At 40.0% G+C, this 17,917-nt stretch overlaps 1 protein-coding gene and 1 long non-coding RNA gene across 2 annotated transcripts; one reads left to right on the top strand and one right to left on the bottom strand.

The window, feature by feature from the left end:
- Positions 1–374: 374 nt before the first annotated feature.
- On the bottom strand, positions 375–15,835 carry dennd6aa (DENN/MADD domain containing 6Aa). Its single transcript, XM_061688553.1, has 19 exons — positions 15,423–15,835; positions 13,759–13,797; positions 13,631–13,673; positions 11,600–11,712; positions 10,931–11,011; positions 10,742–10,847; positions 9,863–9,942; positions 9,726–9,785; positions 9,583–9,638; positions 8,618–8,740; positions 7,976–8,071; positions 7,521–7,615; positions 7,003–7,068; positions 6,623–6,687; positions 6,041–6,130; positions 5,790–5,953; positions 5,552–5,654; positions 4,343–4,417; positions 375–4,254 (listed from the first exon to the last, which is right to left on the bottom strand). The coding sequence occupies exons 1-19, from the start codon at positions 15,657–15,659 to the stop codon at positions 4,123–4,125; spliced, it is 1,824 nt and encodes a 607-aa protein (XP_061544537.1). The 5' UTR covers positions 15,660–15,835; the 3' UTR covers positions 375–4,122.
- Positions 12,624–17,814, top strand: LOC133409048 (uncharacterized). Its single transcript, XR_009769357.1, has 3 exons — positions 12,624–12,991; positions 15,372–15,719; positions 17,490–17,814. It is a non-coding gene; the product is annotated as an uncharacterized LOC133409048 (long non-coding RNA).
- The last annotated feature ends 103 nt before the right edge of the window (positions 17,815–17,917 follow it).

Genomic DNA, 17,917 nt, shown 5'->3' with positions numbered 1-17,917 from the left:
TAATAGAATAAAACTGAAACAAATATTTCTTAAATGATTGATATTTTAAAAAGGCTAAAGAAATTTGACAAATTACATAAAATGATAAAAGTTTGAATCAATGTTTTAAAGTCATGTATTTTGAAAAATGTTTTTTTTAAATATCTATAACCCACATAAAAACGATGTCCGATAGGGAGCTCCACTATTTAATATAAATATATATAAAAAAAGTGTCTAAGAAAATGATGAATCAAATAAAAATGTTAAACTTTTTAACATAGATTTAGTAATTAAAACAAAAACTTCCAAACATTTAATGGATTTGAACAAAACAAAACAACTTTAATAAACAAGTTGTCATGGGAACAAAACACATTCACCGTGTGGCTGGTTGAACGTTTTATTAGAACCCTAATAACTCAAGCATGAGATTTTTCTTTTGTCATTTAAAATCCAAAATGAACAAGTGTAGACTTTCAAATGAAATGATCAACGGCGATCCATTTCATGTCATTCGTCCACCAAATCATACAAGTGGTTTCGTGTTGTGGTTCAATACTGGCGTCTATTTTTGATAGCTTGTGCGGTATTAGCCAAATAATTATTTGCACATCCTTAATTATACCTTTTTGGACAAAAAGTCAACATCTACATTGTTACATAGGCACAAATAAACTGTTAAAATACACTTCTTTGTTAAAAACAGAAAGGTTTCGCTGTTCCGAGTGTGCATTACGTGAAATCAAATCGTACCATCAAATAATACGGTTATTCATGGAGTTTAAATGAAGCGTTACCCTTTCCCGAGAGAAGTTTCCATCAATTCACTCGCCTTTCCGACGGAAAGGCTCTCAAATTGGAAACGTTCTATGGGAAATGATTCAAACCTTCAGAAATTTTCAACCAAACTTTCCATCAAAAGTTCCCAGAAATGTTCAGCCAAATATCTTATGGAAAGATTCCAGCAAGTCGCTGAATTGTCTACAATTTAACAGGAAATTCCTGCCAAATTTCTGAAGTATAGGTTTTCAGAAATTGACTGAAAATATTCCACCAAATTTTCCCACGAAAACTTTCTGAAGTTGAAAACACTCACTTAGAATTGCCAAGAAATTTCCACCAAATTTCCCACAAGTTCCTTGCCATTCACTGGACAACTTCCATTCAATTTCCCAAGGCAGTTTCTGCCCAAAATTACTGGAAAAGCTTCTCAAAAATTCCACAGGACCCCCCCCCCCCCCCCCCCCAAATACAATTATTTTCCCAAATGTGTTTTTTCTTCATAAATACAAACCGTTTGTTTCTTCATGGGTACCACGTCAAATAAAATTATAACACAAAATACAGTATTTAACGCAGACAACCATTTTTACAAATCTTCCACGGAAATTTACAAGAAATTTACTGGAAAATTTCTTACTAATTTTTAATGGAACATTTTAAGAATAATTTGGAATAGCCAAGAATTTCTAAGAATTTTCAGTCAAATATCCTGGAAAATTTCTAATGTTTCTAGCAGTTCACAAATGTTTGTTTTTTCCTACATGTCTTATGGAAAAGTCCCTGAAATGTCCCTTCCAATTCCCATGGAAAGTTTCAAGCAATTCACCAGAATGACGGAAAGTTTCTGACGTTGGAAATGTTCGATGGGAAATTCGAGGAACCCTGAGGAAATTTCTTCCCCAATTTTCAATGAGAAGTTTCCAGAAATTTTCGGACAAATGTCTTATAGAAGAGTTTCAGAGATTTTACTGGAAATATTTCACCAATTTAATTGGAAACATTTTCTCGAAGTAAGCAGGAATTTGAGACAATTTTTCACCGGGAATATTTTGACAAAAATACCCATGTGGTTTCCATAAATTGCCTGCCAATTTCCCACGGAGAAGTGTATCACGTGAAATAAAATCGTAACATATAACAAAATATTTATGAATACAGTCAAGCAGCAATCATGATGTTTCACAAAAGATTTTTACACTGCGAAACGCCTTTGTGGGAACTATAAAAAAAATGTATGAAATGCTAAAAGTAAAATCAAGTAAAAACAATAACGATGAAATGCTATAAGTAAAGCAAAAAAGTAAATATAACCGATAATGCTGTTAAGTGGTGGCCAAGATAATAATATAATAATAAACTACACATCATTGTTTGTTGGCTGTTTGTAGTGTAATTTTCCGTGACTTCCTGAGAGATTTTGAAGGAAACAAACAAACAAACAAACAAACAAACAAACAAACCCCCCCCCCCCCCTCCCCAAAAAAAAGGTTTCTGTTAGTTTTGCGAGCATAAATTAAGGCCATGTGATCATTTTTGATACATTCAAATAACGAGTTGGAAACGTTTTTTGGAAAATGTCTTCCAAACTTCACGATTGAAACGTTTCCAGAAATTTCAGATTTCTTTGGGTGCCAAATTTCTGCAAGTATATGAAAAGTTCCAGAAATGTAATGGCAAGTTTCTGACGTTGGAAACTTACCATTTGATTTACCAGGAATTTTTCTTCCAATTTTTTAAATCACACTATCATGGGCACCCAATTAATACATTTATACAGTTCGGTCAAACGTTTTTGCCCAAATTTTCAACAAATTTCCCATGAGTTCCCTGCCATTTACCTGACATCTTATAATAAAAGAATTCTACAATTTTTACACGGAAACATTTCTACATTTCTACAAATTTCCAGAAACTCACAGGATTTATTTTTTTGTTCTGAAGTTTCAAGAGTTGGAAGTTTCCAGGAAAATGTTCGAGATATTTCGGAAATCGTACGAAAAGCTTCTGGCAGCTCATCAGAATTATGATTATTATTTCTAATTGTCCAGTGAAGTCATATGAAATGAAAAGTTTCCTCGAAATTTGCTACCTAACAAACTTCACTTCTGTGAATAAAGTCGGACTCGAGATAGGCTGCTGGGACGCCGTGTGACATGACTGCAGAAGCCTGATTGGTCGATGTGAGAACGAGCGAGTCGCATCCTTGGTGTGCTGTTGACTGGATTTTGGAGTTTTTTAGTGGAAAAACATACAAAAAAGCTCAAAAGTCCAAGCGGTTTAGTATAATCCGTGACTAGAAGTTCACTGAAATTTTCGACAAAACTTCGCAGGGGACGTTATCCATAAATTAACTGGAAATTCTCTGCCAAATTTCCATGAATTTGACTGGAAATTCAGAAATGTCTTTCCGTGAAGTTTCCTGCAATTACCCGCAATTTCAGAAATGGACAAGAATTTTATTTGTCGCCAAATTTCTGACAGCTTTTTTTCTGAAGTTGGAAACGTTCTACTGGAATTGCCGTGAACTTTCCGGAATTGTACAGGAAATTTCCCATAAGTTCCTTGCCATTTACAACTTTCCCGTATAAAATTGCTAGAAATGTACTGGCAAATTTCCACCACGGCATGGTGGTCGACTGGTTAGAGCGTCTGCCTCACAGTTGTGAGGACCGGGGTTCAAATCCCGGCCCCGCCTGTGCGCAGTTTGCATGTTCTCCCTGTGCCCGCGGGCACTCGGGTTTCCTCTCACATCCCCAAAAACATGCATAGTAGGTTAACTGACAGCTCTAAATTGCCCGTAGGTGTGAATGCGCGTGCGAATGGTTGTTTGATTGTATGTGCCCTGCGTTTGGCTGGCAACCAGTTCGGGTTGTTAGCTGGGATAGGCTCCAGCACGCCCTGCGACCCGAGTGAGGAGAAGCGGCTCAGGAAATGGATGGATGGGACATTTCCCACACAATTTCTGACGGAAAGTCTCTCCCAAATTTTCCAGGTGGGTTATATGACATGGACGCAAGGAGGCTGATGTGGAACCGAGTGTGTTGCTGGTGTTGGATTGTTGTTGTGCTGTTTACTGGATTAAAAAAAAAAAAAAATTTCCCCCCCCCCTCCGTTAAAAACATAAAAATAAAAAGCACCAAGATTATTTGCATACTAGTGTTTGCGTTTGCTTTTACAAGTACACGACGGGAGAAGTGCAGTTTAAAAGCAGGTCTTAAAAAACAAACAAAAGATTGAAGATTAAAAAGCCTTTCAAGTGGTTGAGAAAAATCCCTCTGATCATTTGGAAATGATGGGAAATGCACCGAGCGTTCTTCCTGTGTCAGGTGGCCAATTAGTTTTTTCTTGGTTCAAAGGTCAGGGTGTGGTGGGCTTGTGGAGGATACCCCGGAGGTCTTCGGGTAAGGCCAGGACGATGCCGTCGATGTGCGCTCGAAGTCTGGCTAGCGTGTCGGCACGCATGGGCAGATGCTCCCTCTCCGCTTGACTCTGGGGGAAAAAAACAAACACCAGTCAGCATTTTTGTTTTCTTTTTTTTTTTTAAAGACGTGCTTGCAATCCAGTTTCTTCTACTTGCCAGTTTGTCCTTCAACTTGAGGACAAGATCCACCGTTTCCACCTCTGAGTGCTTCTGGACTCTCTGCTGCAGGTCCTAACAAGCACATAACGTCACAAAAATGATCGCCTGGTCAAGATAATGGGTCTCAAACCGGGTGCCGCAAAATTTCCCATGAAAGGTTTCCAGCAATTCACTGGAATCTTTCTGCCAAATTTCAAAGGAATGTTGCCCAGAGATTGACTGGAAAATGTCCACCAAAATTCCTCATGAAAGTGTTCCAGCAATTCACTCGGATTGACAGAAATATACTGAAATTTAGTTTTCCAAATTCCAAACGGCAATTTTCTCAAGTTGAACGTGCTCTATTGGAATTGCCATACATTTTAGCACAAGTTCCACTAAATATTAAGGTCATTTCCTAGAAATCTTTCTCGAAATGTCTTGACACTCACACATTTTCCTTCATTTCTATGTCCAAAGAAAATAATTTCCCATACAATTTCCCATGTGTTATTTAGGCTAGTGTGCTAGCTAATGCTACTGACGAGTCTCACGTGAAGGTATTTTTTCGTGTTGAAGAACTGTAGGTAAATCTGAGATGATTCATGCAAGAATAAAGTTTTTTTTTTTTTTTTTTTATATAAAGAACAAAAGGCATATTATTACAGGAATTATATACACATATATATATATATATATATATATATATATATATATATTTCCCACTCTTGATTAATGGCTGTATTGTATCATACTGAAGATTAATAAAATATATATAGGACAAAGTGTTAAAAGCTTATTTTTTCAAGAACAAAAGGTGTACTTTTTGTTTGCAAAGGCGTCTTTTTGGAGAATAAAAGAGGTAAAATTTTGGAAATTCACTTTTTAAAATGTGACTTTCCTTCCTCGTTGAACTTTATTATCAGAATATTACGACTTTATCTTGGAAAGATACAATTTTATTCTTGTGACATTGCATTTTTTGTTGTTGTTGACAAAACTTGCTTTATTTGAAACTTTTTTTTCTCAAATTTCTTTTTGAATGTTCTCAAAAATAGGAAACCTTTTAATTCATATGACATCTAGAGGTATACATGGTTTCATTGGCATTAAGAATATGAGGGAGGTCCTTGGAAAGAAATTCTCGCCTGGACGCAAAAGGTTTGAAAGAAACTTCTCTTCTCTGAGACCTCAACAACCTTCCTCCTGCCTCCTCTTCCTCCTCACCTCCTCGCAGAGAGCCTCCAGGTGCAGGGCCTCCAGTTTCTGTGTCATCTCCTTCCTCCTGTTGCGGAACCAGCCGTCAAAGTTGGGAGATTTCAGGAAGTGCCTTTGGAATTCCGCGAAGATGTGAGGAACATGTGGAGAACGTATAAGGAACATATGAAGATTAAGCAGGGAACGCGTGAGGAACATTAGAGGAGCATGTGAGGAACATTTACATTTTGCGGCATGTCGTCGGTACCTGTAGAGTCCGATCCAGTCTCCCTTGAGTCTGGAGGTGAGCTGCGGCCCGGCCTTCTCCAGCGTCTTCATGAAGTCCTGCTGGACAAACGGTCGCAGCAGAGGAGGACTCTTCCACGGGCTGATGGACTTCTGCAGCGGCATCAAGCTGGCCACGTAGCGTTCCTGCACGCGCCGCAAACAAACGCAAGCCTCACTTATTTCAACAAGGTGTTATTATTGATTACTGATGATCACAATTTTTCGGACTACCAGGGGGATGATGAAGCTCTGCGTCAGCTCCAGAAAGTAGCGTCGCAGAATTGCATTCTGGGCCGCCGAGGGCCTCTTCTGTTGGACACCCTGACAAAAAAAATAAATAAATAGTTCAGAAAAGAGACGTGAGAATGACGCTGTGTGACAACTAACTACCTGACTGGTGGCCAGGGGTGTTTATTTATGCAACTTCAGTTAGTGAGAGGCACAACTAGTTAGTTATGTGGGGAACAAGTGAGGGAGATTGCGGAGCGAGATGTCAGAGTCTACTGGAGAGTGTCCACAAAACGTAAGATCATCTTCAACACGACGCAGGGAGATTCTGCACTTTTTATTTTGCCCCAGGAACTGCTTATGTGCCTCTGTAGGTGCTGCTGTTTTGGTGCGCAACACAGTTCAAAACTGGCTGAGGACTTCAATCCTTTTATAACGTCTATGCGTGAACAATAGATATATGAGCTGACATAATTGAACTCATGACCTTTTATTTTTTTTCATCTAATTGCATTTATTTTTAAAACCTTCTATGTACAACGTGTGGTCATACAACACTGAGGACCGGCCATGTCTTGAATTTACCTTCTGGAGCTGCTTGATGATGTCTTCATCTTTGTTGAGATATGGCTTGTATGCCGTGTATACACCTGTAAAACACACACACATACCGGTGAGCACGCTAACTAGAGTCAGTGACACAATTCAACTGAATCGTCTGTTTCTGTTGAGTCCGTAAATGATTCAACTGAATCATCTCAGTTTCCAGTGATTCCAATGAGTCATGTGACTGGAATCCGAGAACCAAATCATCTAAGTCTCTTCATAAAGACCACAAAGGCATATTCCGCTTCCCGATTCAGTACAATGATTCGAATCAGTAACGTGGATGCTGCAGGAACCGACCGGCTCTAGTTCACCTTGCCCCCTCAATTTCTTCAAGACGGAGAGGACTCGAGACTTACCGGGTTTGGAGTCGAGAGTTTTCAGGTTCTTCAGCTTCTTCACTTTCATCTGCTTGGCCATCTCGCCTGTAGGGAGAATCGTGTCTTAACACCAGCATTCCAATAAAACCGAATATTAGTGATGCACCGAAATGAAGATTCTTGGCCGAAACTGAAAATGGGGAACCCGTGGCCGAAAACCGAAAGCTGACACTTACGATGCCCATTATTTGTAAAATCGCATTAATGGCTATAATTGCAGACCAGTCATTTCAAAATGGCGTGCAACAAGCATTCCCCCATAATACCCAAACAGTGGAAAGCTGGGAGGCTGCGAAAAAAGTTCAACGTGGAGGTGCCTTTTTTTGTTTGCTTTAATTATTGCCTTAAAGGTGTACATAACAACGCGCTGACCGTGGTTTTTGCTTGCGTCATAACAACATCCTGTTTCGGCTGATTTATGTTGGTGAAAAAAAAGACTTTTGGTCCGAAACCTGAAAAATGCCGGTGCATCGCGATAGGATTATATGTCCAATCACCTGCTTGCTTCATGTCGCCGATGCGGATGATGTGAGGCCAGTGCTGCAGAGTCTTAGCGAAGAAGGGGTTGGTCACTCCCAGGATGACTGAGGGTCTGCGGGGAGGTTTGAAATCCCGCCATCATGACTCAGCGCTTATGTATGCAGTGGTGCCTTGACTTACAGGTTTAATTCGTTCCAGGACCACACTCGGAACTCAAACAGAAATGCAAAATGAAATAGTTTCGTTAACTATACGATGTGTAGTTCTCTTTGTTTTTAGTTTAGTTTAACAGATAACTTTATTGCCACCATCTAGCGCTCATTACGCTAGTTTTTGCTCTCAACTCAAAGACAAAAAAATAAGAATCGGCCGAACGACAGCTCGTTTCTCAGAAATCATTTTAAGTCAGTTCAACTGTGAGTCAAGGTACCACATTATTGTGTGCGTGTGTGTTTGAAGCATTTTGACTCACGGAGCCTGCGTCCTGGTGGTGTACTCCTTGAACTCGCTGTCGTGGATGGTAAAGTACGGCCGGAAGTCACTGCAGTACCGCAGAGGCGACACGCAGCTGCATGACAAGAGACGGCCATTTCTTTTCTTTTTTTTTGTCTGACATTTTTTTCTAATATTATTTTTTTTGTCTAATATTTTAGTATTATTTAGTATGTTGTGCATTATGTATTTTCTAATACATTTTGTTTAATATTTGTATATTTTTTGTATTTTCCCCCTTATATTTATGCCGTGCTTTGTACTACTTTTGTATTTTGTGTAATATTTATGTATTTTGCATTGTTTCTAATATTGTTGTATTTTGTCTATTTTTTTTGTACATTTCATCTCATAATTTAGAATTTATTTGCTAGTATTGGTGCATTTTTTTTCTTCCCAATATTTCTGTATTTCTAGACATGTTTTGTAACATTTTGAGCATTATTTCTGTCTCCCATTAGCCTGTGCAAGTGTACCTAATGGTTAGACTTGTGACACTCCCGTTTTCAAATGAAATCCCTGACGTATTTCTTTTAGCAATATGCCGGTCGTACGCAATAACTGTCCGTCTTTTTGGGCACTCTCATCGTGTTTTGAGGACCGAACGGAATTCGGGACGCACCTGACCAGCGCCAGCACAGTGTCCGACGACTCGGCGGGAGAGGGCGCCATGACGACGAGCGCCTCGCCCAGCAACGCCAACTCCCACAGCATCTGAATGTGGAAGAAGACTGGAAAGAAACACCTGCATACACAGAGAGAGGGAGCCATGAGATTTATGTTGAATTACGTCTGCCAAACATGAATGTACATTTTTGGAAGTAGGATTACACAAAAACGGTTAAGGCGTCATTTTACAAGAACATATTTTTTTTATTTGGCTGGAATCAATTTGTTTTTTTATGTGAAAAAAAGCTTTGTGCGACGTGAAGTTGTAATTTTTTTGTGGGGGAAAAAAAAGTGAAAAAAGAAAAACTTTCAATCTTGTAATTTTATATCGATAGAACAGACTTAGCATATGAGTAATAGTAATAGTCTTACTCCTCGTAGTCATAGTTGTAGTAGCCATCGTAGTAGTAGCAGCAGTTGTAGTCATTGTAGTAATAGCAGTCATCCTCCATTTATTGATGTACAGTTCAGTTGTTTTTAATACATTAAAGTAAAGTTTTTTTTTTTTTTTACAACATTTTAATATAGGCCATGACGGTGGTACTTGGGGATCTAAATATATTTTGAGGTGGTACTTGGTGTAAAAAGTGTGAAAAGCACTGTCATAGTCCTAGAAGTCGTCGTCGCAGTGCTATCCTAGTAGTCATTGTAGTAGCAATCCTAGTTGTCATCAGCGTCGCAGTAGTAGCCGGTATAGTGGTGGTCACTGTGGTCATAATTGTTGCCGTAATTGAAGTTGTCATAGTCCTAATAGTCGTCCTAGTAGCCATAGCCGTTGCAGTAGTCGTAGTCGTCGTCGTCGTCGTCGTTCTCGTAGTTGTGCTAGCGATCGTCCTAGCAGCGGCGCTGCTGCGAGCCCCGCCACTGACACTTCCAGATGTGCCCAAGAGTAGCAGTACTGCGGTTTGGAGCACTCACCTGAAGAGGTCCACTTCATGGATGGTGGGCAGCACAATGGACACGAGACTGTCACTCTGGAAATAAAAACATCACAATAACTCTCCTCGCCTGAAATCGATTGAAGAGAGACTCTATGGATGTATGGATGCGTGTGCTGTCACCTGAGCTGACTGGACCAGCTGCGACGTTCCCGGTTTGTCGTAACACGTTGGGATGCGCACCTGCGGTGGCGCAAGCACACGTCAAAACGCGCAGTTTTTCACGGACCCTTGCCTAACGAGGCGCCGCTCTCACTGACCTTGATGACCACGCCCATGATGGGCAGCGTGAGGATTCTGCCCGGATGCGGCGTGGGCCAGCGGTCCATGTCGTTACAAGCTGTGAGGCAAAAAACGCAATGTTGTCAAAAGGCCACGCCGAAGCAATTGCAGGCAGGACGAGGGGAATCCGACGTGTGGAGTGACAGCGGACTAAGTGCAGGTTTCAGTTCGTATTTTTGTCAGTCGACAATTTCTGTCTGATATCTTTATTGATACTTCAGTGTTATATGTTGGTCTAAGACTATATTTTTCATTTAATACGTTTGTCTAATATATTTGTAATTCTTCTAATATTTGGGTATTTTTCATTTAAAAAGATTTTGTCTCATATTTTAGTATTATTTCTAACATTTGGGTAGTCATCTAATATTTTTTCCAACATTTCTTCTGTTTAATACATTATTTTTGTATTTTGGGCCAATATTTGGGTATTTTTTTGGGCAATATTCATGTATTTCTTTTAATTGCTGGGTTACTGTAAGTGTAATTACTTTCTTCATGTTTGGGTTTTTTCCTTTTATATTTTTTGGGAATGTGTTTTTGTATTTCTTTCAATCTCTGGGGTATTATTTGTCTCACATTTCGGAGCAATATTTGCTCGATTACATTTTTGTGTATTTTCCATCAAAAACAATACACAAAATGTATCTTTTTTTTAAGATTTACAACATGTTTTCATCTAACATGTTGTAAATCTTTAATAATAATAGTCATATTGTCATATTTTAAGCACGATTGCTTTGCCTGTTAGATGTTTTTGATACCTCACGTTTCGACTTTGCTGAATATGTCAAAGTCTGGTCTCACAAAAAGCCAAAGAAAAAGAGAACGAAAGCCTATTGAACCGAAACACATACCCGCCTCCAGACACGGTTCCTGCTTCTCAAAGTATTCCGGAGCCATGATCTTGAGGAGCGAGTGGAAGAAGGTCACATAAGGCAACTTACTGATAAGGACCAGAGACTGCGGCACAACAACAAGAAGATCGATGATAACAATGTGGACAATATCGAAGAATCGTACGCATCGATAATCCTTTCCTTCACCTTCTGGAAGTAGCCTCTCTTCAGAGACTTGTCCCGCACTTGACGAAAATACACGCAGCCGTAATAATGGCCCTGCTCCCTCTGTGACAGACGCACGCACACAAAACATTTAACATGTAAAAGGCACATTTGTCTTTTTTTTTCAAAAGACACACTTTTCATTGTTTGTGCACACATACAGTCCTCGTGTCTCTGTAGTGCTGCCTCCCCATCGAGTGTGAAATTAAACAACAGGGTAACTCTTCTGTCGTTTGCCTATTTGTGAAAATGTATGTGAGCCATCCATCAAGCTCGATATCTATCTACCTACCTACCTACCTACCTACCTAACTCTCTGTTCGTCTAGCTATTTTCACTCGTTACTGTCTAAAAACACATCCAGACTTTCAACATTGCCGATAATTACGCCGCAGACTTGCTCGTGAACGCGTACTTAGAAGGAAATGTGATCGTCTTCCGTTGCTGATGTCAGCAGGCTCCCGCTGATTTTTGACCTGCATGTATGTGGGCGAACCAAAATCTGGCTGAAAATCAAATATGTCATAGGAAAGCAAGTGTAAAATTACGACGGAGAAATTACTTTCTGCAGACATCGTTTTAAGTCCAGAACTATGGAATAAGCGGCAATGTCTCGTACGCGTGCGCGTGCATGTCCGTGTGCGGGACAACCTTCAGGCAGGGCGGCGCGTCCCTGTCGCTGGTTTCCAACAAGCGGCCCAGCGACGACTTCCGGTTGGAGCCTTGACGAAAGCGGAAGCAGAATTGGGTGTCGCCCAGGCAACCTGGAAGCAACGAGGAAGAGCGGGATGAGAACTAGCAACATATCGCAAGCTCCCCGCTATTTGTGAACAGTGGAAAACTGAGCAATGAACTATGGGACCGCTGCGGCGCAAGCACTACCATATCATTCTTACCACGTAATTCCCAATGAAACATTCAACAAAAAAGTTCCAGCTCATACAAATCACTTGGGAACCATCTCCAATAGGACAAAAACCCCACATTTTTCACCAATAAAATTCTCATCTTAGTACATATTCCACATTGTTCCACATTTTTTGACTGATTCCAACCATTCCAACTTCAACCCGCACAGTTCATTTCAACCAACTTGGGAACGAATCCCATTCTGCAAATTCCTCATATTTTCCAAAATAAAAGTCCCAAATGAAGACATTTTTACATATTACTCTCCAACTTCCAAAATGATTGACCAGTTAACTGTTCCAACTTCGACCTGTTCAGCATATTTACATTTTACAATTTCAAAATAAAAGCCCCAAACTAAGATTTGTTTATATTTACCTCAAATTTCCAATTCCATTAAGGTATACAGTACACAGGCATGAAGTGCATTTCTGTCATCAGTTTTGAAAGCTTTCTAATCGAATGCCTTCTCCCAATAAGCATTTGATACCTTGATTTTGCCCCCATAATAATCGCTCGGCTTCCCGATATCGATGATGCGAATGCTCGGCGGGCCGGACGGAGCGGGCCAAACTGCGTTGTGTGAACTCTCGAGACGTCACGCTGTGGGGCTCGCGTGAGGACCGCCCAACCTGTCAGAGGCCGTCGCAGCGCTCAAAGCGGCCCGACGGACTCGCGGCAGTGTCACTTGCCACTGGAGCGAAGCAGTCAAGTGTACAAACTACTGTCACAAACACTTTATTTTGTGACCTCGCAAGAGCTTTGAGGGAAATGTGACCGCATGAGGAAGAGGACTGGAAAAACTAAAAAACTACAGTGAAGTCTGAATAGATGAACGCCCCCAATAAGGTACAATTTGGACTTTGACAAGTGACATGACTCTCTTAAAGCGGTCATCTTGATGTCACAAACGTTTATTAGCCACCTCTTTCAAAGCTATTGTGACATCGCTATAGTAGATCTATAGCGAAAAACCAGTACTGGGACTTTGGAAAGAGGAGCTTCAGGACACAAAGCATGGAAATGTACGTCCTGAATCTCAAGACAATGTCCAGGGCGCACCAAAGCTACAGAGAGAAGAAGCACAGCTGAAGTCTTGAATATTAGGTTAACGCTCTCGGCAAGTGGAACAAGGTAATTGCGATGTTTTGCTGCTCTGTTCAAGTCATGCTAAACACATCTTATTTAAATGATTATTTTCAAATGTTAAAACCTTATTCTTCCCTCTCCATTAAGTGTCTTAAAGGGATAACTAGTTACCGTATAAAAAAAACTTCATTTCCATTTTTATGATACACCGGATGACTTCTCTTTCGACTTGCATGACAGTTAAGAGAGTTAAAATGTTAGGGCTGGGCTAGGCGATATGGCCTTAACATAAAAATCAAGATTTTTTTTTAAGACATCCAATTTCTGATTTCAATTGTTCCGCCCCCACGTCACGTATAGACAAAACAAATGACAATGAGATGATTAAAAACAAGTCTTGCATTGTCTTCCCCCCCCCCCCCCTTCCCATTCTAGGATTTGCTTCATTTCTCCTAACAATCCAGTTTTGAGACCAAATTTATCATCCTTACTAATAAACTTGATCAAATTGTTTAATGCCCCAGCCCTAGCCTGTACAACTAATAAAAAAACATTTTGAAATGAGACTTAACTTTTTTTTGTTTGTTTTTAAAGGCATAAAAACAACAACATTCTATTCTAAATAAAGTTGTTGGTGACTTATTAATACTGTAATTGTTTCAAAGAGCTCAAACTGAAACCTACCCGAGTTGGAGTCCGGGAAGGAAAGGTAGCAAATGCTGGTTTTCTGAGAGGAAACCATAACAACAACGGGATTTACTGACTGCGTGAATTGCGCCACATCGTAAACGTCTCCAAGCGGCTTCGCTCACCTCTTTCTCCGAGAGCTTGGAATGATGCGGATAAATCACCTGGAGGACAGATAGCAGAGTTATCAAAATGACAGATTTCTCATTTTTAAAAAAACAAACTCAGCTTCATTCTTACATGTAGCCCAAATAATCACCTAAATTCCCTTTTTTGATGCGTTCTTACATATCAGGCACAAATGGAAGAACTGCCCAAACAACAATTTTGCGTTCCCTGATTGTCATCTCATCGTTTTTCTTTGGTTCAGAAGAAGCAGCAGACAAAGTTCATCATTTATTTAATGGTAATTCATCTTCATTTCCCCTCAATGGACTTATAAAGAATAATGTTCGGAGTAGTAGTGGTATTTGAAAGTAACTATGACAAGAACACTGAACATATTGTCATGGCAACCGGTGTTTGTCGCACACATTGTAACAAAAACCTACAGAATACATGATAAGCTGTATTTTATCACTTCAAAATACAAATTTGTGGTAGCAAAGCAATAACAGTGTAGTTAGAACTCTATGCACTGCAAAAAACTAACCAAAATAAAATATCTCATATCAAAGTAAAATGTGGCGCGGTGTAGGTTAATTGAAGACGCTAAATTGCCCATAGGTGTGAATGTGAGTGCGAATGGTTGTTTGCGTATATGTGCCCTGCGGTTGGCTGGCAACCGGTTCAGGGTGTGCCCCGCCTCTCGGGGGAGCTTAGTTGGAGACCTTCTCGGCCTCTTCTTCTTGCTCTTAATGACGCCGCATCTCTTCCAGTCAAAGTCAGTACTGCGCAGCATGTTGTGGTACAATGTGGTACTACACTGAAGGCACGCCACCCTAACTTCGGACTTGCCTGTGCAGTGAAACCACGCGGTTCGGCAGTGGCCAATTCGCAGATTATTTTACATGGACTCTAGCCTCTGCTATTTGCTGAAAAGTCCACCTATTACACTGTTATTGTGCTCATCTCGAGGCACCTCGAGGCCAAGGAACTATGTTGAAGTGAGTTGAGGAGCCTCATTTTGACAAAGGTAGTGCTTTGCTGCCACCCCAGTGGCAGGAGGAGTTTCATTTATACCAAAGTGGTTCTTCGCTGCTATATTCTTGCATCTATAGGCAATTATACTGTCAAGGTCAATTACTCGAGGGTTTGCGATCTTTGCGGCAAGGCTCGCTCACTGTACACTGTAAAAACTCGTGTAATGCGATCGCTTATTAGTCTGACATAGCAGGGGTGCAAATGGTGAACAGTGTTACACTAGTGTAACGCTGTAAACTAGTTTTAAGCCATCACTGGGAGGTTTTGAGGCTTGCTTACTTGTTATAAGACATTCCAATGTTCATGTTCTGTTGGCAGATGCTTGAGCAATACTGTATGTTCCTCATTTCATTACTTTATATATATATTTTTTAAAAAAACCCATTGTTTGCAGTGTAGCTGTGTTTAATACTTTCAAGAAATCTCGCCTCATCCCATTCTTTTTTAAAAATCCCAATGTGTATGTTTAACACGACATCTGTGTCTATACTAACTAAGCAGTAGGCAAAAAAGCTAAATGAAGTGGTTCACGTTTCCATGTCCAGGAATTAGTCTAAGGCCCAAATACAAAGGTAACTTTTGGAACCATTCCCAGCGGACTCCCTCCTTCCCATGAGCCAGCTGACCTCCACGGGTCTACCCTCACCTCCACCGCCTGTCCCAGCTCCAGATCGAAGCCCACCACGCAGATGCAATGCAGCCAGGTCGAGAAGCGGTCCCAGGGCAGCAACACAGCGGTCCCCGCGGGCTCCTCTTCGTCACCCCCGGGCCCGGTTGGCAGCGTGATCTCCTCGGCCGGGGAGATACTACTGGCGTCACGGTCGTCCAGGTCCTCCGATTCTTCCACCGGCTCCCCCAGCTCCTCCGGGCCTTGCAGAGCCATACCGACCGGCCCGACGCGGTCACTCCGGGGAATGTTAAGTGTTTCCTTCACTTGCGAAAGGTGATATTTGTCTTCGTTTTTCTTGTGGGAAACAACACAAGTAAAGCTGCGGTGCAGTTAGCAACCTAGCTTAGCCACCAGGGATACTCCAGACAAGTCTGGAGTGACGTAGGTGGACGTCATCACGCAAGGACGTCCCTGGCGCTGAGTCGTGTTCATGGTACATCACGGGAGCTCGGAAAAGTAACAAGTCGACGTTAACGTTTAATAAAGCATACGCGGTTTCAACATTTAATAAAGTGATTGTTGTATATCACAAGAGGAAGCCTGCGTACTCGTACCACAATTTGAGAATCACTGCTCTACTGTGTGTGGTTGTGATAAGACGTCCTTGCATGACGGGTCTTTTATTTTCTCAACGAAAAGCGTATTACGCAATGTAAAGCCCCATGTTTTTTTCAAAAACAAAAGGGTATCCTTTTCGAGAAGACAAAACTATTTTTTTACGGGGTAAAGGCGTAATGTTGAGAGAATAAAGTTGTCTTTTTGAAATTCACTTATTAAAATGACTATTCTTTATCTCGGAGAAATCCAACTTTATTCCTGCAAGATAACGACTGCTTATCCCCCAAAACATATATCTTGGTTCTTGTAAAGATTAGTCTTGTTTTCTTGAGTGTCAGAACATCTCGAGAAAAGACGATGGAAATGTATTCGTGAATAGCAAAGTAGGTTTTTGTGATGAAATAAAAATGCATTGACCAACGTGCATTTGAATGGTTCATATTTATTAGTGTATTCTAGTGTTGTTAGTAGTGTTACAGTACACGTGGTGATAAATGGGCGATATTCTTATTGTATATGTTTGAGTAAAAGGGAGTCAATGTGAATAGCTGTATTATTACACGCTGTGGTTTGGTAAATAATGTACAATATGTATCCAATATGGGAATGTCTTCAAAATGAAGTATATTGATTTAATATTCAATATAAATAACAATGATAATTGATTTAATTAATTTACAGATGGCTTTCAGGTCACTGTACAAACATAGTTATAAGAAATAAAACAATACAATACAGAACATAAAACATCAATTAAAATGGCAAATGACATGAGAAATGTTAAAGCGTATAGGCAAAAATAAAAACAATAAAACTTTAACTTCAGCTGTATGGTAGCCAAGACGCATGTTTTCATTATTGCAAGTTTGTTTATCCTACTTGGCCACAGCGCGACTGCCAATACATTGTCAACTTTAATCAAATGTATATTAATACGCAACTGTTTTGAATTAAACTTATGTTACAAGAAAACCGACAATGTACTGCATTGGCAGTTGAACAGTGGCGAAGTACATTTTTTTGTTTTTGTAAATTAGTTTTATCCTACTCAGCCACTGTACAAATGCCAATAAATTGTCAATTTTCTCATTATAAAATACGGATGAAACATTAACATTAATTATAAATCATTAACTATTTTGCTTTCGTTAAAATGTGTAATACGCATACAATATGTGCGAATCGCTGGCTTTGGGCCGAAAATACCTCTGTCCAAATTTGGTCAAGTTCATATTTATTTTTTTTTTTTTCACGAACAGATGCTATTGGTCAGTGCCCACGTGTGTCTGTTCATTGTCCGCATTTCAGGGTGTACCCTGCCTCTCGGCCAAGAGTAAGATGGGATAGGCTCCAGCACGCCCGCAAACCTAGTGCTGAGAAGCACTACGGAAAATGGATGGATGGAAGGATGGCTTGCTGTCTTTGGTGATGCAATGTTAACGGCTCAAAAAAATAATGCATTTTTTGTTTTGTTTTTGTTTACAGGAGTGGAGGTTTTGGAGATGCGAGGAAATGTCATGTCAATATGTTAATATTGACATGTAAAATATGTAATATGTATGACATGCAATATGTAAGTATATATGTAAATATGTTGCTTTGATATTGTATAATAGCGTAATTATTGCTAAAGCAAACAATAATACAGTATTAACGGACTGTACGGTGGCCGAGAAGTACGTTTTCAAATTTGTCTCTTACTTGGCCACCGTACAAAAGCATTATAGTACAGTATAATGTAACAGTATAAACCGTTTTTTCAAATCAATTATAATTTTGAAATACTATTGAAAAAATTAATAAAAATATTGTCACATATTGTTTCAAACCCGCATGTTTGGTATTTTATTTGACTACTATCCCAATATGTAAATGTTTCGTGGGATTTGATGAGGTCAGCAGCCAGTCGAAGT

Source organism: Phycodurus eques, chromosome 10, assembly GCF_024500275.1.
Source record: "Phycodurus eques isolate BA_2022a chromosome 10, UOR_Pequ_1.1, whole genome shotgun sequence".
Lineage (NCBI taxonomy): Eukaryota > Metazoa > Chordata > Actinopteri > Syngnathiformes > Syngnathidae > Phycodurus > Phycodurus eques.
Note: the sequence above shows the minus strand (reverse complement) of the source record. Positions and strands in the feature narration are given on the sequence as shown.

Excerpts from the sequence above, each read along its gene's own strand:
- dennd6aa (XM_061688553.1), bottom strand. The coding sequence starts at position 15,659 with ATGGCTCTGCAAGGCCCGGAGGAGCTGGGGGAGCCGGTGGAAGAATCG. Across the intron at positions 10,848-10,930 it reads AGAGAGGCTACTTCCAGAAG|TCTCTGGTCCTTATCAGTAA; the intron begins GTGAAGGAAAGG and ends GTTGTGCCGCAG. Across the intron at positions 8,072-8,617 it reads ACTGTGCTGGCGCTGGTCAG|CTGCGTGTCGCCTCTGCGGT; the intron begins GTGCGTCCCGAA and ends CTTGTCATGCAG.